This window comes from Pseudopipra pipra, chromosome 27 (genome assembly GCF_036250125.1).
Source record: "Pseudopipra pipra isolate bDixPip1 chromosome 27, bDixPip1.hap1, whole genome shotgun sequence".
Lineage (NCBI taxonomy): Eukaryota > Metazoa > Chordata > Aves > Passeriformes > Pipridae > Pseudopipra > Pseudopipra pipra.
The window spans coordinates 4,671,038-4,693,385 of record NC_087575.1 but is presented as its reverse complement, the minus strand read 5'-3'; the positions used below and the strand labels follow the sequence as shown (position 1 = coordinate 4,693,385).

General features: G+C 53.9%; 1 protein-coding gene across 2 annotated transcripts; it reads right to left on the bottom strand.

Moving 5' to 3' along the window:
* Nucleotides 1-1,093: 1,093 nt before the first annotated feature.
* On the bottom strand, nt 1,094-22,136 carry SLC25A42 (solute carrier family 25 member 42). Of its 2 annotated transcripts, none has more exons than XM_064637580.1 (8): nt 21,894-22,136; nt 13,948-14,068; nt 12,415-12,526; nt 10,741-10,766; nt 9,582-9,748; nt 8,432-8,548; nt 7,339-7,490; nt 1,094-6,242 (listed from the first exon to the last, which is right to left on the bottom strand). In XM_064637580.1, the coding sequence occupies exons 2-8, from the start codon at nt 14,026-14,028 to the stop codon at nt 5,923-5,925; spliced, it is 975 nt and encodes a 324-aa protein (XP_064493650.1). In that variant the 5' UTR covers nt 14,029-14,068; nt 21,894-22,136; the 3' UTR covers nt 1,094-5,922. The 2 variants fall into 2 exon arrangements, with proteins under 2 accessions (XP_064493650.1, XP_064493651.1); XM_064637581.1 differs by lacking the exon at nt 21,894-22,136 and adding an exon at nt 21,552-21,861.
* Between the last annotated feature and the right edge of the window lie 212 nt (nt 22,137-22,348).

Below are 22,348 nucleotides of genomic sequence, written 5' to 3'. Positions count from 1 at the left end.
GTGCCGCTAAAAGCCAGCCTTGATGGCTCATTTATCTGATTTCCCGGCGGGCCGGGGCGGTTGCCAAGGCCGGGGGTTGCGCCGGAGTCAGACACGCAGACGGATCCTCCCCTGGGATGTGCCCAGACTGACCCTCCCCGGCGGGGACAATGACGGATGGAGAGCAGGAGACGCGGCCACGGGCTCCCAAACCGGGCCACAGCACAGGCAGGGAGCCATTCCCACCCCCCTCCTCCAGCCTGGGATCGTTCCCACTCTTTGTACCTGGGTTTTGGGCCGGGCTGGGCTCTGCAAGGGCCACGCTGGGGCTCCCAGGAGATGGGACCGGGAGGTTTTGTTGCTGCAGAGGCTCTGCTGGCACCAGGATTCAGTCTGGACCTCCCACCGGCCTCCCTGAGCCACACTTGGAGCTCTGCCTTCCCCCAGCCCTCTCCCATCCACACTGGGACCCCCCTGCCAACCCTGCAGAGCTGCTTGGAGCAGCCTGGAGGGAATTTGGGAGCAGCTCTCCCCAGGGCTGGCAGCCCAAGGCGATCCAGGGTGGATGGTTCCCAAACACAGGGAGCCAGGAAGCCAAAGGAAGGCTGGAGCTGGTCCTGCTCCAGGGAAGATGGACAGGGAGCAGCTCCTACGAGGTTCAGGGCAAGTCTGAGCCTCTGGGTTTCGATTTCCCTCGGGATACAATGGGACATCCCAGGGAACAGCAATGGGATACAGGGAGGCTGCTCTGGGAGGGCTGGACTCGTCCTCCCTGCTCTGACCTCCTTACCTTGCACTGCACTTGGTGCCACATCCACACCGGGCCTGGAATGCAGCTGGAAAACACCAACCCCCCCCCAAACTGGCAGCAGCTGGGGGTCCCCAACCCGGGGGAAGCCACCAGGCCGTGGCTGAGCCGACAGTGCCACCTGCTGCCACCACACCCCGTGTCCCTGTCCCACACCACGGCAGGGCCTGAACCAGCCCCAGGGCTCCTTTCCCTCCTTCCAGGCTTCTCCCAACTTCCCTGCAAAGCCCCTCCCAACAAACCCACCCCGGGTTGTGGGACCCCCCCTCAATGTGGAACACGAGACACCCCCGGGGAGCCTGCGAGTCAATTCGATTTTTTTTATTATTAAATATACATCCTCTCTTGGCACAAATCTTAAAATATATAAACATTATATATATATAACAAAGTGTCTTCACTGCAATAAAATAGAACTCCAGATCCAAGAAAAGCAGTCAAAATCGACACACACACACACACACACACACACACTGATGGTGAGGACACAAAAGGCATTTTAACAGTGTTTGTGCTAATAAATGCATAGACCACACAGGCAGTGAGCAGTGCTGGGAAAACCTGCAGGGCATGGCATTCCAGGCGGGGACAGAACAGGAGGAAACAGCCCCTACAAGATCCAAAAAAAAAGGCTGTTTTGTAGGAAGGCCACCTCCTCCTCCTCTGGCCCAGTCCTGGTGGGGAGAGCCCAGAACGTACCCCCAGCTCTCTGAGGAGCCCAGGAACCCAGTCAGGAACCTGGGAAGTACCTGCAGAGCCCAGGAACCCAGTCAGGAACCTGGGAAGTACCTGCAGAGCCCAGGAACCCAGTCAGGCACTGGGGAATCTCCCTGGGAAGGATCCCAGCACATTCCCTGCCCGCCCAGGACCGGCACCGGCCTCGCTCGGCGCTGCCACGTCACCTCTGCTCAAAGTCTCCTTTCATCTGCTTTTGGGTTAAAAGACAAGAGGGTGAAGATGGTGCTCGAGTCCTTCCAGGTGGAAGGCAAAGGGAAGCGCCACAGGAAGTTATGGAGCTGCTCCTGGAGAGCTCCCAGGGAGCCCCACACTGCCCAGCCCGGGAGGCCGGGACTCCTCTCCTGACCCTCCCACCACGGTGCCACCGCCCTCCAGCCACGCCAGGCAAACAAGAAGCCAGCTCAGATCCTGCCTCCCACATCCCTCAAGTGACCCTCTGAGCTTCCCAAGCTCTTCCCAAGGAGGCACCTTCCAGCCAGCAGCCACTCCCAGGGAGCAAACGGGGCATCCCTGGAGGTACCGCGAGGAAACGACACGGAGCAGCAGCAGCATCTCAGCTCCTTAAGGGAAGGGGCTGGGACAAGGGAAGGTGCTAAACTGGACAAAAAACTTCCAGAAAACCCCCTTCCTTCCCATCACTCAGTGCCTGTAAGTTCCTGGCCCCCCCCCAGGAGCACCAAGGCCTGTGAGGGGGGGACGGGGTCGGGCTGTTCGGGCGCCGCTGGGGAGCTGCAGTTTTGTCATTTTGGGTGCATTTATTGGACCTGATTTTCTCGAAGTGCTAGTGCAGGGCTCAAGGTGCAGAAGCAGGAGGGAGGGAGAAAAAAAAAGCACAAATTCCTGCTTGGCTGTAACAGGTTAAAGGGTGGGAAACGCGACTTGGGAATCCAAAGCAATTCGAGGGGAATGAAATGAAAAACGGGGGAATTGCAGCAGTAGCAAAGAAGTTCTAAAGAAAAGAAGGAGTAGAGGATATTCCTGTTTGACTTGTCTCCTTTCTCAGGGCTAAAGGCAAAGGTCCTTCTTGGCCAGCACACAGATGCCCCCCTTCCCAAAGCAGGACACCTCATTCCAGGCAGCAGAGAGATCTGGAACGTGTCTCAATTCATGCAAGGAATAAGAGAAGGGAAGAGAACACTCTGCTTCTCCTTTTCTACATTCAAATCAGAGAAGGGAACAAAAAAAACCCCACCCCCACTATTTAAAACAACCCAAAGCAGTAACACACAGTTACTTCAAACACTTCTGCCCAAGAAACAAAAGCACCAAAACCACCCCGGACTGAATCCAAAGCTCTGCCTCCGAACAAACACTCAGCCTGCAGAGCTTGGAAAAACAGGTTTGGCTCAAATTCCACTGAATTACAATCAGGTGCAGCTGCTAATTTAAGGAACAACTTCTCTTGGCCCAGTGCTTCCAAGTTTGGCTGTGCTTGTTCCTCAGCTCCAGGCTCTGGCTGCGAGGGGGGGGTTCCAGGCTCAGCCTCTTCCAGGGGATTCCCATCCACTCAATCCACTGGCTGCACTCCTGCCAGGGCAGAAGATTCCCTGGGCAGATCTGCCCTCCCATTCACTCCCAGTCACCCAGGAAATCCTTCCTCAGGAGGAGTTGAAGCACCTCTGTGGCCACAGGGGTTCAGTGACACTCTGGGATGATCCACTAATTCCACAGAGCAAAGGAAGCAGCTCCAACCTGGATGCCACAGTCCAGCTTCTCCTCCTCCTCCTCCTCCTCCAGGGCTGTGCAGAAAGGAAGGAGCTGTCCAGGCTGGGAGGGGATGGGCATGGACTGGACACACAGACACACAGACAACCGCTCACACGCCTGGGAAGCAAAGATTTCCTCCCCGGGCTGGACAAGGGAGAGACAAGAGCGGGATAATTGGGCTTCTCCACTGGAGAAAAGAAATCAGGAGCTCTTGCAAGGACCGAGCAAAGCTTCAGCCGAGGGAGGAGAAGAGCTGAGAACACCTTGTGGCAGCAGCAGGAGCAAAGGACACCCAGAGCTCAGGGCTCTCACACCCCCCCACTGGCAGTTCTCTAATCACAGACCAGGGGCTGCAGTCAAGGGATGCACAAATCACCATTTCTGGGCCTGGAGGCAGAAGTTACCGAGGTTGACACCCAGCCAGGAAAGTCTGGGCCATCCCAGCTCTGGGAACAACATGTTAACACCTCAGTGTGCTGGCCCTGGGCCACGACGTGCAAGTGGAGGTGCTTGATTCCTAAGGAAATATTTGGCATTAGAAGCAAGTTCTGCTCCAAAGAACAAGTGCAAAGACAAAAGAAAGGAGAAGGCTGCCTCTACCAGCTGTGCAATTCCCTCCATTCCCATTAATCCGTGACACAAGGCTCAAGCTGCAACAGCAGAAGTGCAAAACACCAGGAAAGGACAGATTCTAATTTATGCCTCATTTTTCTTTTATACATTATGGACTGTGCAGGGCTAAGGAGGGATTTTTTATCTTGGTACAGGTAATCTGATTCTCAGGGAAGCCTGAAGTTTGCTCTGACCTCTCTTGCACTCCAAATTTAATAAGAGGAACGGATCACAGAACAACCCCACCCCCAAAATCTCCATTTCCCTGAAAACTGATTTGAAATAGAAACACCAAAAGCTTCTTCACCATTAATTTTCAAATTACCAGTGGAAGTGATTGGCACTACATAGATCATTTCTGAAGGGTCAGCACTGGCTGTGGTGCCCAGAATCCCAAGGACCAAGCTGGTCCAGGAGAATTTTAGGAATGGGAAAGCAGGTGGGATGAGGTGTGGATTAACAAACGGAGGTGACACGACCTACACAGCAGGTACCAAAAGACAAAAAGGTTGTTCAGAAGCAATGCCAGAAGCTGGAATCAGCTCCCAGGCTGGTTCCACCACACAGGGACAGCTTTTTTTTGGGGACAGCAAAGTCAGGTGTTTGTTCTCACGTGGTGCATAGAGCAGCAACAATAATACTGAAGGATAAAACTGCTGGAACTGTAAGGATGTAACACCCTCTCCTAGGGCATCAACACTGTTAAATCCCTTGGAAAACGCTGCCTCCAGACCAGGACAACATGGAAGGGTTTGGGCAGCCCCAGAACGTGACTGCAGTTCGAGTCAATCCAGTTTGGGAATCCAGGCCCAGCCCTGACCCGACAACAAGGACAACACACACGACAATTCCATTCCCCAAACGGCTCAGAACTTCCCTCCCCTGCTGTCCACAGTCTTTGGTAATCTCAGAGGGACACCACAAACAAGGGGGATTTATGCAACTCAACCCAAAAGTGAGAGAAACAACTGGAGAAGGGCAGAGAAACATTCACCTTCCAGGACAAGAGCGGTGTCCCGGCCCTGCTCCGTGGAGAGCACGCTCCCAGCTCCCAGGAACACGTGGAATTCCCTCCAGACTGACTGGAATATTGCACTTGGCAGGCTGCCTCCAGCTCACACGTGCTCTGGGAGCTCCAAACTGCCTGCCAGGAGCTTCCCACATCCAGGGGGTCATTCCAACAGCACCGAGTCCCCTCTTCCATCACCCACCGCCTCCTCTGCCCAGGGGGCCCAGGGGGGGAGCGGGAGCAGCACGGGTTGGTTTGGGAAGCTCCACTCCTGGCACCAGAGTCAGGCAGAAGGGGTGAGGCAGCTGCTTTGGAGGACTCAGCTCTGCGGGGTCGGAGGGATTTTGTTCGGGGTCGAGGTTTCCGAGGGACTCGAGAGGGCTCGTTCAAAAGGACCAAAAAAAAATAATAATAAAAAAAATAATCCAGGAAGGACAGGAAACCCAAACAAGGCAGGTGAGTTCTGGAGCTGTGGGAGGGCACGGGGGCATCGCTCTTTCTACAGGGTTTGGGGCTCTTCCCCTGGCTGAGGGGGTGGAAGCACCACCTCTCCACGTGCTGCAGCTCACGGAGCAGGAGCTGTGTCAGGTCAAAGGTGGTGAAGCTGATTCCCACTGTGTCCAAGGGACTCAAGAGGCTCGTTAAAAAGGATCAAAAAAAAAAAAAATTAAAAAAAAAAATATCCAGGAACAACAGGAAACCCAAACAAGGCAGGTGAGTTCTGGAGCTGTGGGAGGGCATCGCTCTTTCTACACGGTTTGGGGCTCTTCCCCTGGCTGAGGGGGTTCAAGCACCACCTCTCCACGTGCTGCAGCTCACGGAGCAGGATCTGTGGCAGGTCAAAGGTGGTGAAGCTGATTCCCACCACGATGGGCCCTTGGAGGTTTCCGAGGGACTCGAGAGGGCTCGTTAAAAAGGACCAAAAAAAAAACCCAAAATCCAGGAACAACAGGAAACCCAAACCAAGGCAGGTGAGTTCTGGAGGTGCAGGAGGGCACGGGCGAGGCGAGGGCTCTTTCTACACAGTTTGGGGCTCTTCCCCTGGCCGGGGGCTGAGGGGGCTCAAGCACTACCTCTCCTCACCGTGCTGCAGCTTGCGGAGCAGGATCTGCGTCAGGTCGAAGGTGGTGAAGCTGATCCCCACAGCGATGGGCCCCTTGACCCAGTTCATGCTGAGGCCTTTGTACAAGCCCCGGACGAGTCCCTCCTCCCTGACGATGTCCCTCATGGTGAGCAGGATGGAGCTGTAGGTGTGGCCCAGCACCCCGGCCGTCTGCATCCGCCGCCGCACCACGTCCAGCGGGTAGGAGGCCGACTGCCCGATGAGCCCCGCACAGGCCCCGAAGAGCAGCCTCTCCGGGGGGGAGGGCTGGGCCTTCCCGCTGTGATCTGCCAGGGAGAGAGCGGCACGAGGTGGGAAAGCGGGAAAAGGGAGGCCCGAATCCGGCGCTCCCGGGGGTTTGGGCCCCGAGTCCTTCCCGCGCCCGGGAATCGCGGCTTCTCGTCGCTTCTGCAAGACACGGTTTTGCTGCAGGTAAAGAGGCTCCCGAAGCTCCACGAGCCACTTTGCAGCTGGCTCCAAGGGCAGGGAAAGGATTTGCACCCCCTCAGTCCAAACACCTGGAGTTGGCCCCAAAGCCAGCCCCAAACCTTTGCCTGGACTGCCTCAATTCCAACACCTGGAGATGATGCCAAAGCCACCCCCAAAAAGCAAACCCTTACCTGCACCCCCCCAGTCCAAATACCTAGAGATGGCCCCAAAGCCACCCCCAAACCTTTATTTGCACCCCCTAATTGCAACACTTGCAGTTGGCCCCAAAGACTCCCCCAGAAAGTAAATCTTTACCTGCCCCCCCCCGATTCCAACACCTGGAGTTGGCCCCAAAGCCTCCCCCAAACCTTTATTTGCAACCCCTAATTGCAACACCTGCAGTTGGCCCCAAACCTTTACTTGCACCCCCTAATTGCAACACCTGGAGTTGGCCCCAAAGCCAGCCCCAAACCTTTCCTTGCACCCCCTAATTGCAACACCTGCAGTTGGTCCCAAACCTTTACTTGCACCCCCTAATTGCAACACCTGGAGTTGGCCTCAAGTCTCCTCCAAAAAGCAAATCTTTACCTGCCCCCCCCAATTCCAACACTTGGAGTTGGCCCCCAAGACTCCCCCAAACCTTTACCCGCACCTCCTCACCCCAAACACCTGGAGTTGGCCCCAAAACCTCCCCCAAACCTTTACCTGCACCTCCTCACCCCAAACACCTGGAGTTGGCCCCAAAGCCTCCCCCAAACCTTTACCTGCACCTCCTCACCCCAAACACCTGGAGTTGGCCCCAAGTCTCCCCCCCAAAAAGCAAATCTTTACCTGCACCCCCCAATTTCAACAGCTGCAGTTGGCCCCAAGACTCCCCCAAACCTTTACCTGCACCTCCTCACCCCAAACACCTGGAGCTGGCCCCAAAGCCTCCCCCAAAAAGCAAAGCCTTACCTGCATGGACTTTCTTCAGCGTCTCGTAGGTGAAGAAGCTGAGCCCGGCGTAGGGGATGACCCCCAGGATGGTGGGGGTGAACCCCCTGTACAGGGTTTTCAGCCCTTCCTCCCGGGATATCCGGATGAAGACGTGGACAATGCTGCTGTACCTGCCAAGGGAGAGCAAAGCTGTGCTGCTCAGAGGCTGCACACCCCAGGAAATATTCCCAACAGCGCTTTCTGAAGGATCAGCAATTAATTAATTGGGCCCTGAGCTCATCAGACAGCTCAGAAGGGATTTCAGCAGCAAACACAGACACCAATCCTGGCTCTCCCACAGCCCTTCCACCACTTGTGTCCTGCCTGCTGGATCTTTCTGGAAGCACCAAGTGGTCTCCTAAAGAACCAACATAGAGTTTCCAGCAGTGAGGTCTCCCAGTATCCATCTCCTTCCAGGTCAGTGCTCAGAGCCCCAGCAATAAGAGGTTTATTGCACCAAAGGCTCTGAGCAAGAAGTGACCCAGAAAACAGGAATAAAGTCATCTGACCTTAAAAAAAAAAAGAGCCAGAAAATGGGAGTAAAGGCAGCTGACCTTAAAAAAAAGTAATAAATCCAGAAAATGGGAATAAAGTCATGTGATCTTAAAAAAAAAAGAGCCAGAAAATGGGAATAAAGGCATCTGACCTTGGAAAAAAAAGACACAGAAAATGGGAATAAAGGCATCTGACCTTGGAAAAAAAAATCCAGAAAATGGGAATAAAGGCATCTGACCTTGGGAAAAAAAAAATCCAGAAAATGGGAATAAAGTCATGTGATCTTGGAAAAGACAACCCAGGAAATGGGAATGAAGGCATCTGACCTTAAGAAAAAAAATCCAGAAAATGGGATTAAAGTCACATGATCTTAAAAAAAAAAACCAAAACAAAACAAAAGAGCCAGGAAATGGGAATAAAGTCATGTGACCTTGGAAAAGACAACCCAGGAAATGGGAATGAAGGCATCTGACCTTAAGAAAAGATCCAGAAAATCAGAAGAAAGGGTATCTGGCCTTAAAAAACCAAAAGCTGTGCATTGTGGTGGTGGCTGCAGGGGTTGTTGTGAGGCACTTACATCTCCTTGGGCGTGACAGCCATGCGGGCACGGACCATGTCCAGGGGGTAGGTGACCATGGCAGCCGTGGTGCCCGCCAGGGAGCCGGCGATGAACCGAGGGAAGGGGGTCAGGGCCCTGCAGGAGGGGACAGAACAGGCCAAACACATCACCTGCACAGGGAAACACTACTTTGGAGAATGGCTCAGCTCTCCCTGCTCCCAAATCCCTGCTCTCCCTGCTCCCAAATCCCTGCTCTCCCTGCTCCCAAATCCCTGCTCTGCCTGCTCCCAAATCCCTGCTCTGCCTGCTCCCAAATCCCTGCTCTGCCTGCTCCCAAATCCCTGCTCTCCCTGCTCCCAAATCCCTGCTCTGCCTGCTCCCAAATCCCTGCTCTGCCTGCTCCCAAAACCCTGCTCTCCCTGCTCCCAAATCCCTGCTCTCCCTGCTCCCAAATCCCTGCTCTGCCTGCTCCCAAATCCCTGCTCTGCCTGCTCCCAAATCCCTGCTCTGCCTGATCCCAAATCCCTGCTCTCCCTGCTCCCAAATCCCTGCTCTGCCTGATCCCAAATCCCTGCTCTGCCTGCTCCCAAATCCCTGCTCTGCCTGATCCCAAAACCCTGCTCTCCCTGCCCCTAAACACCTTGTTCCTGGCCCCATCCTTCCATTAATCCCCCAAACACCCCATTCCTGACCCCATCCTTCCCTCAGGTCCCCAAACACCCCGTTCCTGACCCCATCCTTCCCTCAGGCCCCCAAACACCCCATTCCTGACCCCACCCTTCCATTAATCCCCCAAACACCCTGTTCCTGACCCCATCCTTCCCTTAGCCCCCCAAACACCCCATTCCTGACCCCATCCTTCCATTAATCCCCCAAACACCCTGTTCCTCACCCCATCCTTCCATTAGCCATCCAAACACACTATTCCTGACCCCATCCTTCCATTAGCCACCCAAACACACTATTCCTGACCCCATCCTTCCATTAATCCCCCAAACACCCCGTTCCTCACCCCATCCTTCCCTTGCCCCCCAACACACTGTTCTTTAAGCACACCACCCCGAGAGGGGCTGGCACAGCCCTGTGCCAACAGAGCTGCCCCCGGGGCAGCAGCCCTGCCCAGAGCTGCCTCCCTCCAGGCTGCTCCATGCTCTTCCCTCATCCTTACTTTCCCTGGAAGCCGTAGTAGCTCCCCAGGAGCTGCTTGTACTCCTCGTGGGCGCAGAACTGGATGGCGGCGTAGGGCACCACGCGGACCATGGTGGCCGAGTTCCCTCTCCAGAGGCTCCAGAAGCCCTCGTTGAGGTAGGTGCGGTAGATGAGCCTGTAAGCCTCCTGCAGGACACGGGGTGAGCAGGGGGTTATCCCAAAAATCCCAGGGGAAGAGGTGATTGGCACAGAATGAGAGAATCCCAGAATCAGCTGGGTTGGAAGGGACCTCCGGGATCATCAATCCAAGCCTTGATCCAGCCCCGCTGTGGTTCCCAGCCCATGGCACTGATGCCACATCCAGTCTGTCCTTAAAAACCTCCAGGGATGGAGAATCCACCCCTTCCCTGGGCAGCCCATTCCAATGGCTGAGCACCCTCTCTGCAAAGAAATTCTTCCTGATATCCAACCTAACCCTCCCCTGGCCCAGCTGCAGACCCAGCCCTCTTGTCTTGCTGATGGTTGCCTGGGAAAAGAACCCAACCCCCCCTGGCTCCCCCCTCCTGTCAGGGAGTTGCAGAGAGTGAGGAGGTCTCCCCTGAGCCTCCTCCTCTCCAGGCTGAGCCCCCCCAGCTCCCTCAGCCTCTCCTCACAGCACTTGTGCTCCAGTCCCTTCCCCAGCCTCGTTGCTCTCCTCTGGACCTGCTCCAGCCCCTCCGTGTCCTTCCTGAGCTGAGGGCCCAGAGCTGGACACAGCACTCCAGGGGTGGCCTCACCAGTGCTGAGTCCAGGGGCAGAATCACTTCCCTGGACCTGTTGGCCACCCTGTTCCTGAGCCAGGCCAGGATCCATTGGCCTTCTTGTCCCCCTGGGCACACTCTGGCTCCTGTTCAGCTCCCTGTCCATCCCCACTCCCAGCTCCCTCACACTTAATGTCGGATAAAACCCAGAGCATGAGCAAGGACTGAGCCCCTCTGAGCCACCAACAATCTGATTAAAAACTGCCCTATAATAAGACTACTCCCAGTCTTTCCCTCTGTGCTTTCCACTGAGTCCTCCTAATAAATCCCAAGCAAGAAAGTTAAAAAAAAAAAAGGCAAACAAAAGATGCAGTTGGAGCTATTACTGCCATTAATCAAACACTTCAGGGCAACAGCAGACAAGACACATCACCTCACCTTGGCAGAAAATCTTTTTGAAGACACTAAAAGGAGGGGAAAAAAAACAAAAAAAAAGGAACATTAGGTCTTGCAATACATTTAGATGGATCGAATATAAATAAACATTTGGTTAATTAATAAACCATACAGGTGCTTTATCTGAGGGATATAAAAAGAGAAGCAAAAGAATTAATGCAGGAGGAAGCAGGGATTGGTTTATAATAAAGGCTTAACACTGGTAACCAGCACAGAAGTTGGGAAAACGTTCAGTTCGTGCCACACGCCACTGAAACAAAGGAATAAACACAAAATTAATTCAAACCCCAATATTTCAGCAGAGCATTTCCATGCCCAGGCTCCAAACCAAACGTGGGCCCAATTAAGCAGCTGCTGCAGCTTCTCCCTCACTCATCTGAGACTTGGAGCCTCTCGAGTGCATCCAAGGATCACATGCAAATGCATTTTCACCCCCCTGCTCCTTTATGCCATTCATCACTTTTGGGTTTTTTTTTTTTTTTTTCAGAAATAAACACAATTGTGATGGAAAAGAAGCAGCTCTTCTCCCTCTGCCACAGGAAAATTCAGAGAATTGTGGAAGCCCAGGAGGATTTGGGTTGGAAGGGACCTTAAAGACCATCTTTCCAGGTTGCTCAGAGCCCCATTTTTCAGTCTCTAGTTAAGGGACAACCTTCCTCCACTCAATAACCCAAAGCAAAAGTGTCAAAAATAGGAAATATCCAGGTAATATCCCAAAGGTGCTTTGCCCCTGCTCGGACAGGGAAGAGCAAGAAGCTAAAAAATCCATCAGGAACTAAGAGATTGCTCAAATGGGAACATTTGGATCACATCCTTTGCAGTGAGTGGGATGGGCCAGAGCAAACAGGTATTTTTATAAACGTGGCCTGTCCAAATTCCAGGGATTTCAGGTCAGCTGCTGACCCAGCCCAGTCCTGTGGTTCCATCCCACATCTCCAGCCTGGGATGAACCAGGGGGTGAGCTGTGGTGGGAAAGCAGAGCATGTCCTCCCTGCTGCTCCAGCATCTGCTCCCAGGGGCAATCCCAGCCCAGGTTTTAATCCCCCTGATCCACATCCCTGCCCTCCCTCAGCCCTCCCTGTGTCCACAGGGAAAATCACATCAAATGAAAGCCAATCCCAAATTAAATGTCAGCCAGGGATCAGGTTAAACCCACCCAATTCCTTTAATCTGGGACATCAACCAGCTTTAAAATTCCTGCCTTTACCAAATGTCTCCTCAATCAGCAGCCTGTGCTGTTAATTATCCCTCTGGGATAATTAGTGGAGCTGTCAGTCCCTGCACTGGGACAGGGGGACCAAACAGAGCCCAGGACGGGGCTGAATCCCAAATCCTGCTGAACACCTGGCAATTTTCTGTTCCAAACACATGAATTTCACTTTCTGTTCCACAGTTCAGGGGTTCCAAGGAGGGCTCTGCAACACAAACCCAGGGATGCAGCTCCAGTGCCTCTTCCATCACTAACTTCAGCTCCCCCCAAACCAACTCAGGGGCAGGAAACTCCAACCCCTCCATTCCCTGCCTCCAGTGCCTCCCCAGCTCCTCCTGTTCCCCTTGGAGCACTGGAGAACAGGCTGGCTGAGCAGGTCAGGGTTGCTGCTTTGGGTCCTGCCAACAATAACTAAGAGTATTTTTGGAAAAGCCCACAGGACTCACCTTGGAACATGATTTTTGTCCTATCCAGGGGAGCCACTGCAGTTTTAGCAACAGCACCAGCCAATGCACCAGACATCAGGGAGTTGAGCACTTTCTTCTTCTCCTGGTTATCCTGGAACAAAGCACAAGGAATAACACTTCACCTCTGCTGCAGCATTTACCAGGATTTGGGTCAAAATGCTTTCCTAAATTTCTAGCACAGTGAATTCCTGAGCAGATCAGGAGGCAGAATTCCAAGATCTGCCACCTCCTACCTTCTCTCTGTTATTTCTCCTTCTCAGAGCTCAGCCACTCCCTCCCCACCATTTCTCCCCAAGGTTCTCCCAGTGACACCCCAGCCCTGTTCCCACATGGTTCCCAAGGATAAAACCAGGCAGGTTTCCTGCTCTGCTGAATGGGATGGCAGTGGGTTTGTTACTGGCATTCCTGCCCCAGCTCATGTTTATAAAGCAGCTCTTTTCTCCCAACACACAGACAGGGAGCAAGCAAATGAAATCCAACACTGTGGAGGCTCCAGACTGAGAGATGAGGCTTAATGTGAGCTTCTGACACGCTCTGTGTGGCTGTGGAGAAGAGGAGTTAACATCTCCCTTTTTCTCAGAGCGTTTCACAACTAAAAAAGTTAATGTTTGTTACCCAAATCCCTGGATTTCCCCTCCCATCTCTGCCTGCCCGGGGCCGAAGGCAGGGGCAGCCACGTGAAGGTGAACTTCAGCCTGAGCCTGGGGCTAAACCAGACCAAGGTTCAGCATCCCCTCCTCTTCCAGGGTTTCCAGTGAATCCAGCAGCAGGAGCAGGGACAGCCAGGCTCGTGGGCCTGGTCCCAGCTCTGCCAGCAGGACACAACAAGGGAACCCAGCCCTGCCTGGCAGTGCCAGCAACGCCTCTTCCAGGGGGATGGAAACTCTTGGCTCTCCCCAGAGGAACACAAGTTCCACATTCCAGGGCTGGCACACGCCCTGCAGCTCTGCCAGCACCCCAGAGCTCAAATCACAGGCTGCCTGGGGTTGGAAGGACATGAAAACCCATCCAGTGCCACCCCCTGCCACGGGCAGGGACACTTCCACCAGCCCAGGTTGTTCCAGGCCCCGTCCTGGCTTTGGACACTTCCAGGGCTGGGGCAGCCACAGTCTCAGTCCCTCACTACCCTCCCAGGGAAGAATTCCTTCCCAATATCCCCTCCAACCCTACTCTCTGTCAGTTTGAAGCCATTCCCCCTCATCCTGGCACTCCAGACCCTTCTCCAAAGTCTCTCTCCATCTTTCTTGCAGCCCCTTCAGGTCCTGGAAGGCCACAATCAGGTCACCCCAAAGCTTCTCTCCTCCAGGCTGAACAATCCCAGCTCTCCCAGCAGAGCTGCTCCAGCCCTCTGATCATCCTGGTGCCTCCTCTGGGTTTTCTCCAGCAGCTTCCACGTCCTCCCTGTGCTGGAGACCCCAGAGCTGGATGCAGGATTCCAGGTGGGGGCTCAGAATCCCCCCCTTCCCCTCCTTCCCACGCTGCTTTTGGCTCCCCAGCCCCTCGTGCTCTCACCTCTGCTGGGAGATGGGCTGCTGTGACTGGCTCCACATCCTTTGGGAATTCCACTGGACCCTCTCTCACACCATTACCCATTACCAGTCGTGCTTCCAAGGGGGCAGAAGAGTTCTGGCTCCTACATGGGGGAATAAAAACCAAGGAAAAGCGTCAAAAATAGGGAATATCCAGGTAGTGAAAGCACAGGAAGGACTGACACGCTCCCAGGGCTGTTTCCAGCAGGAAACCCCTCTCCAAGCTCCCAGGGAAAGAGCATTTCCAGGATCCTCGTGCAATTCCCTTCCTTTAAGGTGTAAAGGGATGGAGGGGGGTACTTTGGTGCCACATCAAACCTGCGTCCATCACATCCACCCTTTCCACCCCAAGAGGAACTCAGCTGCAAGCAACACCACCAAAATATCCCTCATTTCCAGGGAGAAGGGTCAGGCCCTGCCCTGTCCTCTTACAGGCAGGATTTTGGTTGATATCTCACTGCTGAGCAACCAGACATTGGAAATTTAAACCCCCTGCCCTGGAAAAAGGGGGAAAAAAAATAGTCCCAGGAGCAAGTCCCCAAAGCCTGGCAGGAGCAAGTGGAGGTTATTTTAGGGAAGAGAGAGATCCAGTGGCTCACACGTGCCAGAAAGGCTGTTCTGATGACACCAGGGATCTGACCTGAAGCAGCACATCAGTGATTTTAGGGCTCCCTCTCCTCACAGCTGCACCATAAAAAGCAGAAATACCAGCTCCAGTTGGAGCTGCACAGTGTAGATGCAGAGAGAATGCTTTAAAGAGAAGCTTTTCACTTGTTTTTAGCTTTAAATTTCCAACATTTCTGCTTTTTACAGGGCGATTTTGTTGCACCACGCAGTTGTTTGGGTTTTTTTTTTAATTTTTAAATCTCCAGAAATGGGAAGAGCTGCAGCTGGAAAAACCCTGGGGCAGCACAGAGAGGTGGTGAACCCCTTCACAAAAGGGTCTGTGACAACAGGGAGCAGTTTTCCAAGCCACAAAGCTGCTCCAACAGCCTCAGTGCCACCCTGGATTCCTTCCCAGGAACGTGCTCTCAGGAAATCTGAATTCCCAAACAGATCCTGTTCCCCAGCAAGTCACTTCACTCCTGCTCCCTCTGATGCCTGGCTTGGAAAAACCACCCTCAGGCTCCTTTTTTTCCCCCTCCTTTTTAACAATCTCCAGGTATTTTCTGCTTGTCAGCACCTTTCAGACTTGCTGATCTATTTTTTTTTTTCCCCTCCTCGTGTCTCCCATAAATTAGTGCCACCCTTCCCTCTCCAGCAGATATCAAAGGCAAAGCAGAGGCAGCTCCTGCATCACCAGTTTGGGATGAATCCCAGACTGGTTTGGGCTGGAAGGACCCTAAAACTCATCCATTCCCACCCCCTGCCAGGGGCAGGGGCACCTCCCACTATCCCAGGGTGCTCCAGCCTGGCCTTGGGCACTCCCAGGGCTGGGGCAGCCACAGCTTCTCTGGGAATTCCATTCCAGGGGAGGAATTCCTTCCCAATATCCCATCTCTCCCTGCCCTCTGGCCCTGGGAAAAGCCATTCCCTCCTGTCCTGTCACTCCACTCCTTGCCCCAAAATCCCTCTCCATCTTTCCTGTTGGCTCCTTCAGGCCACAACCAGGTCACCCTGAAGCTCCTCTTCCCCTGCTGGAGCTTTGGGAAGACACAAACCCACGTGTTTCCAGCTCCTGAGGGGGTTTTCCAAAAAAAAGCTGTCGCTCAGAGAGCAATAACTCCAAATCTGAACAAGAAATAACACCTGACACAACCCAAACATCAGCAGTGCTGGCACCCAGAAGGTTCCCTCGCAGAAGTTTGGCCCTGGGAACAAAAACTCCCTCCAGGATCAAGCCCAGGGATGATCCCATGACACAGCAGAGCAGAGCACTTAATTATTTTGAAGAGCAGTTAATTATTTCTCACTGCTACCTGCAGTCATTTCCTAACCCTTCTCACCCCTCCTCATCTCCCCTGCTTGGGAAAACTCATTGTAAAATGAAATAAAGCCTTTCAGCCAAGGCACCAAAGAAATCCCAGGTGGAGACACTTCCCCTCCCTGGCTCCAACAAAGGAATGTAGGTCACGATATCAGATTTATCTCTGCCAAAAATAACACACAGACACACACACACACACACCCCAAAAATAGAAATCGTGCTAAAGGGCTTAGGGATGCAAAACACAACTTTCTTTTAAAGACTGATTGAGAAAGAGATGCCTGGGAGGGGATTTGCAGAACTGATGTTAAGCCCTTGGCTTTATTTTGGGACAGGCACAGGGCTGAGATGCATTCACCCCACCATATTGTCTTTCAGCCCACTCAGACATGTCCCCCTTTTATTTTTAGTGCCCTGAGCTCACAAACACCTGTTATATGCCCAGTTTTACACATTAAACTGCCCCCATGGCTCTGCAGAAACACAGGCTCTAAACATGCAGAGGCTTCGAGGCAAAAATAGCATTTATTTATTATTTTTTTGCTGAAGGAAAGCAAGGCAGCTGTGTTTTATTTTGGGCTCTGGTGCCAGGGAGTTATTTTGACCAATAATGCACATTTTACTGGAGCCACACAGAACAAAGGTCACGTTCAAATCTGAAGGGTGAATTTAAAGTTTGGGGGGTGAGTTTGTAACATCATTTTGCACACGTATCACCCTGACTGGCTCATTAAGTAATCCACTGAAAGCCATGTGGGTGTTTTTTTTTAAATCCCTGTATTTCATCCTGCTCCCAGCACAGCCATTCCCTGTGTTTACAAAGCCACAGGCAACCAGGAAAAAAAAAAAAAAAATAAAGCTGTGGATTAGATGTAATTTTTTTTTTATGACACACCACTGGGTTATTTATATGGGAGTTACACAAGGCCCTGTCACACATCTGGATCCCCAGGGCAGAGCAAACCATTCCCCCCAGGAATCAGGCAGGAAAAGCTGCTGGCAGAGGGGAGTTTGGGAGTTAAAGGGGTTTAATGAGTAACACACTCCGTGCTTTTCCACCAAAATCCACCATCATTTATGGACAGGGCAGAGCACTTCCTGCACATCCAGCAGAATAAACTGCCTGGGTCAACACAGGTTAAAGATTTCCCAAACTGGGGAAAAAACAGGGAAGCTCAGGCCCCTCCTCCCCTTCAGCACCCCAGAAAATTCAGGATATTGGGATGGCAAAGCTCTGCCTGGGGTGGATTTCCAGGTCTATCCCGGGGTTCCAACAGCTCCGGGAGCACCTGGGCACTAAAACAACCTTCACTGCCCACAGCCCAGGGGATGCACAAAGGGTTTCCCCTTCCCTTTTCCCAGCTTTCCGTGGCATTCCTGGGCAATCCCAGGCTGGCAAACTGCCAGAGAGGGTGAGGGTTCCCAAACACCAGCTCTGTCCCACGTCACTCCTGACTCCAGCCACAATACTAAATTCCAGCTATTTAATTTGATTATTTTTCTAACAATATTTATTTTCCCCACCATATTTTCCCCACCATATTTTCCCCACCATATTTTCCCCACCATATTTTCCCCACCATATTTTCCCCACCATGCTTTGCAATGATATTTGTTATAATTGTTCTTGAGGGTTTTTTTTCCAACCTCAACAATTCCGTGACCGCCGGAAAACACGTCTGTGTGATGCTCCCCAGTGGAATTTAGACCTGTCCCAAAGCCCTGAGATTTCTGAGGGAATTATCATCTCCCCAGCAAAGCAAAGCAGAGCAAAGCAAAGAGCACCAGCAGCTATTTGCTGAGAAATATTTGCTTTTTTTCCCCCCTGACAACCCCAAAGGGAATCACTGAAATAGTCCCGAGCCCTGTGACAGGGAATGGCAAAGCTGTGGCCCTGATGCTCACAAAATTCACTGTATTCAGGAAAAACTGGGGCTGAGGGGAGAGAAAACAAGAGGCAGACAGAAAATTAAAGGCTTTTTAAACGGAGTAATTGGGAGTTGTTGCAGCAGCACATCCCACCCTCAGCTCACAGCCACAGTTCACCTCTGGGGCATCATCTCCATTTCAGTCAGGTAAAGCCCCCTTGTACAATTCCATTCAGACATTCCAGCTGCCCTCACTGCTCAGTTATCCAGCTCCTAACTCCTTTTTTTTTTTTTTTGGGTTTATTATGTCGTTAAGGTGGCTAATGAAAGCCAGTAATTAAATTAGCAAAGAAGGAGAAAACCCGGAGAGCTCCTGCAGGAAGGTTCACACATTTTCCCAGGCAGGCTGAAGTGACCCAGGGAAGTTGCTCAATTAGGTTTCCCTTCAATTGTTGTTGTTAAATTGAGCAATTGAGTCTGACAGAGAGAGAGAGAGAGAGAGAGATGTGGTAAAAACTGAGATTACTGCAGCTTCAAAATCACCCTTGGAGCAAAAGCACCACAGAAAAATCACAGGAAATCACAGGAAAAAAAGGGCTGAAACGCTCAGAACGGGATGAACTCCAACCAGATGGGCCCTTGAGGTCCATCTTTGCCTTCCAGTTTGATTAAGCTGTTAAAAATCAAGCCCAGGGGTGCCCTGCAGCCCCAGCTCTCCTCAGTCACATCCATCTCCTCACACACAAATCCAGCCCCAAAACATCAGCTGTGAACAGCCCAGAGCTCCCCTTCCCTTAAAGGCCTGGACAGAAACCATTGGGATTATTTTTAGGGAATCACTGCCTAAAAGACTCCCTAAATTACAGTATCTGGAAGAGTTTAATTTTCTTCCAGCTCCAAAGAAACCCTCCCCCTGCCTCCCCCTGAGACAAACCCCAGGCCTGCCAACAAAATCCCGGGACAAAGATCCAAATTCTTGGCGCGGTTTTTGGACGGATCTGACCCGAATTAGGGCACTGGGAAATGGTTAAACCCAAAGCCCTGCAAGAAAAAAAGGCAGCTGATTATTCCTGGAGCCTGGTGTTTTTGAACAGAGCTGGGAAGAAGCCCCAGAACAGAGGGAATCTTGGCAAGGAGAGACAGAGCTTTCATTCTTCAGCTGCTGAGAGGAGCCTGTTGCTGGGAACACCTCAGCTGTGTTTTCCACAGCCAAAAGCTGGAGAGCTGCTCTTATCTGCCAGGCAGAAAGCAGCTTTATCTGAGGGAGGGCAGAGCCCTCCAGCCAGGGGGGGCTGAACCCACTCCAGGGGTCAGGGAGCAATTCCCTGGCTCCAGGAGAAGGCAGGAAAACAAGGCACCCATCCCACAAATCCTCAGCCTGGACACTCCTCAGAAACCCCTCCTCCAAGGTGATACCAGCAGGAAAAACTCCTCCAACACATAAAACTACTTCAACACACAATCTCTGCTCTAAAACCCCCCAGCAGCTTAAACTGCCTGTGAAAAGAAAAAAAAAAAGGGGGGAGGAAATAAGGAATGAAGCTCTTCCATCAGGAAGCAGGATGAGCCCCAGCTGTGCCAGGAAGGTGCCATTCCCTCAGGGCAAGGATTTCCACCCTGGTGGAGCCCAGGAGATCAGGAGCTGCCCCCTCAGTGTGTGTTGTGCTCACTCTGCCTTGACTTTGGCAAGATTTAAAGTCAAGCATCACCCCTGCTCAGCCAGAACGCTGCAGGTTTCAGCTCAGTTGGGTTATTTTGGGGGTAACACAGACCTTCACCTTTGGGCAACAACAGGGAGCAGCAGATTTAAAGCACAGCCACAGAGCAAAGAGCTCCTTAAAACCTCATTTATTTGGTGGCCTGGAACGAGCTGTTTGCACCTCAGTCACCTTCTCCACTCCAGGCAAAATATAACACCCTTTCCCAAGCCCAGGAATATTGATGGATCACCTGGAAAATGGCACCACAGGGTGAAAAATTGGTATTGGTTGTAGGGGAAGGGCAAAGCTGAATGAACTTTCCTGTCACTGGCAGCAAAGTTGCTCGAAGAAAAATCATTCCTGGTTCCTGAAGGTTTTTCTCCAAACCTGTCTGACCTGTACCCAAGCCCAGGCAACCACAGGCTCAGGGTTTTCTGTTTTATGCAACCTCGTGGAGTGAAGCTGAACACACCAGACACACCTGAAACCTGCCCTCACAAGGCAGAGCTCCAGCTCAAAGGAAAAAAAAAACCCAAACCCAAATCTTGCAGCTCCTGAGTCATATTCTGGGGTTATCAGAGGCCAAAATTCCCTTGTCTGAAGCAATCCCTGGGGCCAGAGTTCCTGCTGAAATCCAACACCAAGGACAGCCCCAGTCCCCCCTCTCCTCAGCACCCACATCCAGAGGTGCTGAACAATCCTTTTGACTCACTGGGGGAAAGAAAAGCAAGTGTTGAGTACCCACAGCTCCAGGAGGGTGTAAAGATGCTCAGCTCCCCAGAATCCAGCCCTGGTGTTTTAGACACTCAGGTTATTTTGAAATACCTTCACCCACAGGTTGTTGGTGTGATTGTATCAACCCTCTGGTACCTTTATTACAGTCTCTCCTTCCTCAGCTGGTTTCCAACACCCACAGACGTCTCCTCTGTTCCTTCACACACACCCCCTTCTCCAACCAGGAGTCCTTTCAACCCCAGGATGTTTCCAAAACACTCCAAATCCATCAGACCGCAGGAAAACAACACGGGAGGAGCAAAACAACCTCCCCCGAGAGCTCGGCAGTGAAGCAGCAGAAGAACCCAGAGCAGAGTGACAGCAGGTTCCAAACCTACCCTGAATCACCAGCCAGCAGGAAAAAACACACACAAACTCGTCTCCAAGGCACACAGACACATCTCCAGCACCTCCAGGCCTCAGGGGAGCCCAGGTTTAAGGTCAGCACAGCAACTGCTCTGCTGGAACAGGGAGTTCCACGCTCCCAGGCAGCGGAGAAGGTGGAACCTCGTTTATTAACCCTGCACAGGCACTTCCAGCCTTTCCCACCTGGCTTTTGAGGTTACAATTTAAACCAAATCCTTCCATTCCCTGTGAAGGCAGAGCAGGGAAGTCCCCTCCTGCTCTGCAAGTTTTTGCTGGTGCTAAAGTGGGAGAAGCAGGAGGCAGGGGGGGGATCTGTGTTTAACAGGTTCTGTGCCCCCTGGTACCTGTCCCTCAGCACAGAGACAACACTTTGGCTCCTTTCCAGGTTCAGACCAACTCAACAGGACCAAAATCCCCCCTGGCACGTGGAGCTGAGCTTGGCTGAGCCCAGCTTTGATCGGGAGACTTGGAAGGGAAGAGGAGCCGGAAAACTCGACACAGACACCCCACACCTGAGAGAGGGCACAGGCTGGCAGCGGGGGAGGTGGGCAGGGGGACGGGCAGGGTTGGGGGCAGGAGGTGGGCAGGGGGACAGGCTGGCAGGGCAGGCAGGGGGGCTGGCAAGGGGAGCAGCTGGGCAGGCAGGGGTTGGGAAAGTAGGGAGGGAGAGAGGGAAGGTGAGGCAAGGGAAGGCAAGGCAGGCAAGGAAGGCAAAGCAAGGCAGGGCAGGGAGGGAAGGCAAGGCAGGCAAGGCAGGGGCAGGGCAGGCAGGGAGGGAGGACAAGGCAGGGCAGTGCAGGCAAGGCAAGGTAAGGCAGGGCAGGCAGGGAGGGAGGACAAGGCAGGACAGGCAAGGTAGGGCAGGCAGGGAGGGAGGACAGGGCAGGGCAGTCGGGGCAGGCAGGGCAGTGCAGGCAAGGCAAGGCAGGGCAGGGCAGGCAGGGAGCGTTACCGGGCCGGGCCTCGCCGCGGTGCCGCCGCCCGCGCTGGGCTCGGCCGAGGCCGCTCTCCCGCAGCTCGGGCCGGCCCCGGCCGCGGCTCCAGCCGCTGCCCCGAGCTGCCGGGCGGCCCGGGAGGGTCCTGCGGCCGGAGCGGCCGGAGCGGCCGGAGCCCCGGGCGGGCACGGGGTGACCCCGCGGGAGGCCGCGCCAATGTCACCCGGTGCCTCGCGCCGCCGCACAGCCCGGGGCCGCCCGGCCCTGAGCCACGGCGATGTGCGGCCGGGGCGGTGTCAGCGCCCGCCGCGGGTCCTTGTCCCGGCCCCTGTCCCGCCGCGGTCCCGTCCCGCACTCACCGGCTCCGCTCCGCTCCGCCTCGGCCGCCGCCGCCGCCAGGCCGCCCCCGCTGCGCCGCGGGAGGCGGGGCCCGGCCCGCCGCGCGGCCAATCACCGCGGGGGAGGGCAGGACGGCGCGCGCGGAGTGGCTGCGCTCCCGCGGAATGACGGCGGAACCGGCCAATCGGAGGCGGAAAGGGGCGGGGACAGACGCGAGGTGGGCGGGGCGTGCGGCACCGAACCGGGGGCGGCGGGGACGGAGCGGGGAGAGACCGGGGAGAGACCGGGGACATCTCCCGGGGACAGAGCGGGGACAGAGCGGGGAGAGACCGGGCACGGCGGGGACAGAGCGGGGACACCTCCCGGGGATAGAGCAGGGACAGACCGGGGAGAGACCACCCGGGGATAGAGCGGGGACGGACCGGGCACGGCAGGGACAGAACGGGGAGGAACCGGAGATACCCCCGGAGATACC

Bases quoted from the DNA above. Each gene is read 5' to 3' on its own strand.
- SLC25A42 (XM_064637580.1), bottom strand. From the start codon at position 14,028: ATGGGTAATGGTGTGAGAGAGGGTCCAGTGGAATTCCCAAAGGATGTG. The intron at 10,767-12,414 runs GTGAGTCCTGTG...CCCTCCTTTTAG, and splicing joins GACAAAAATCATGTTCCAAG to TGTCTTCAAAAAGATTTTCT. The intron at 7,491-8,431 runs GTAAGTGCCTCA...CTCCCTTGGCAG, and splicing joins GCTGTCACGCCCAAGGAGAT to GTACAGCAGCATTGTCCACG.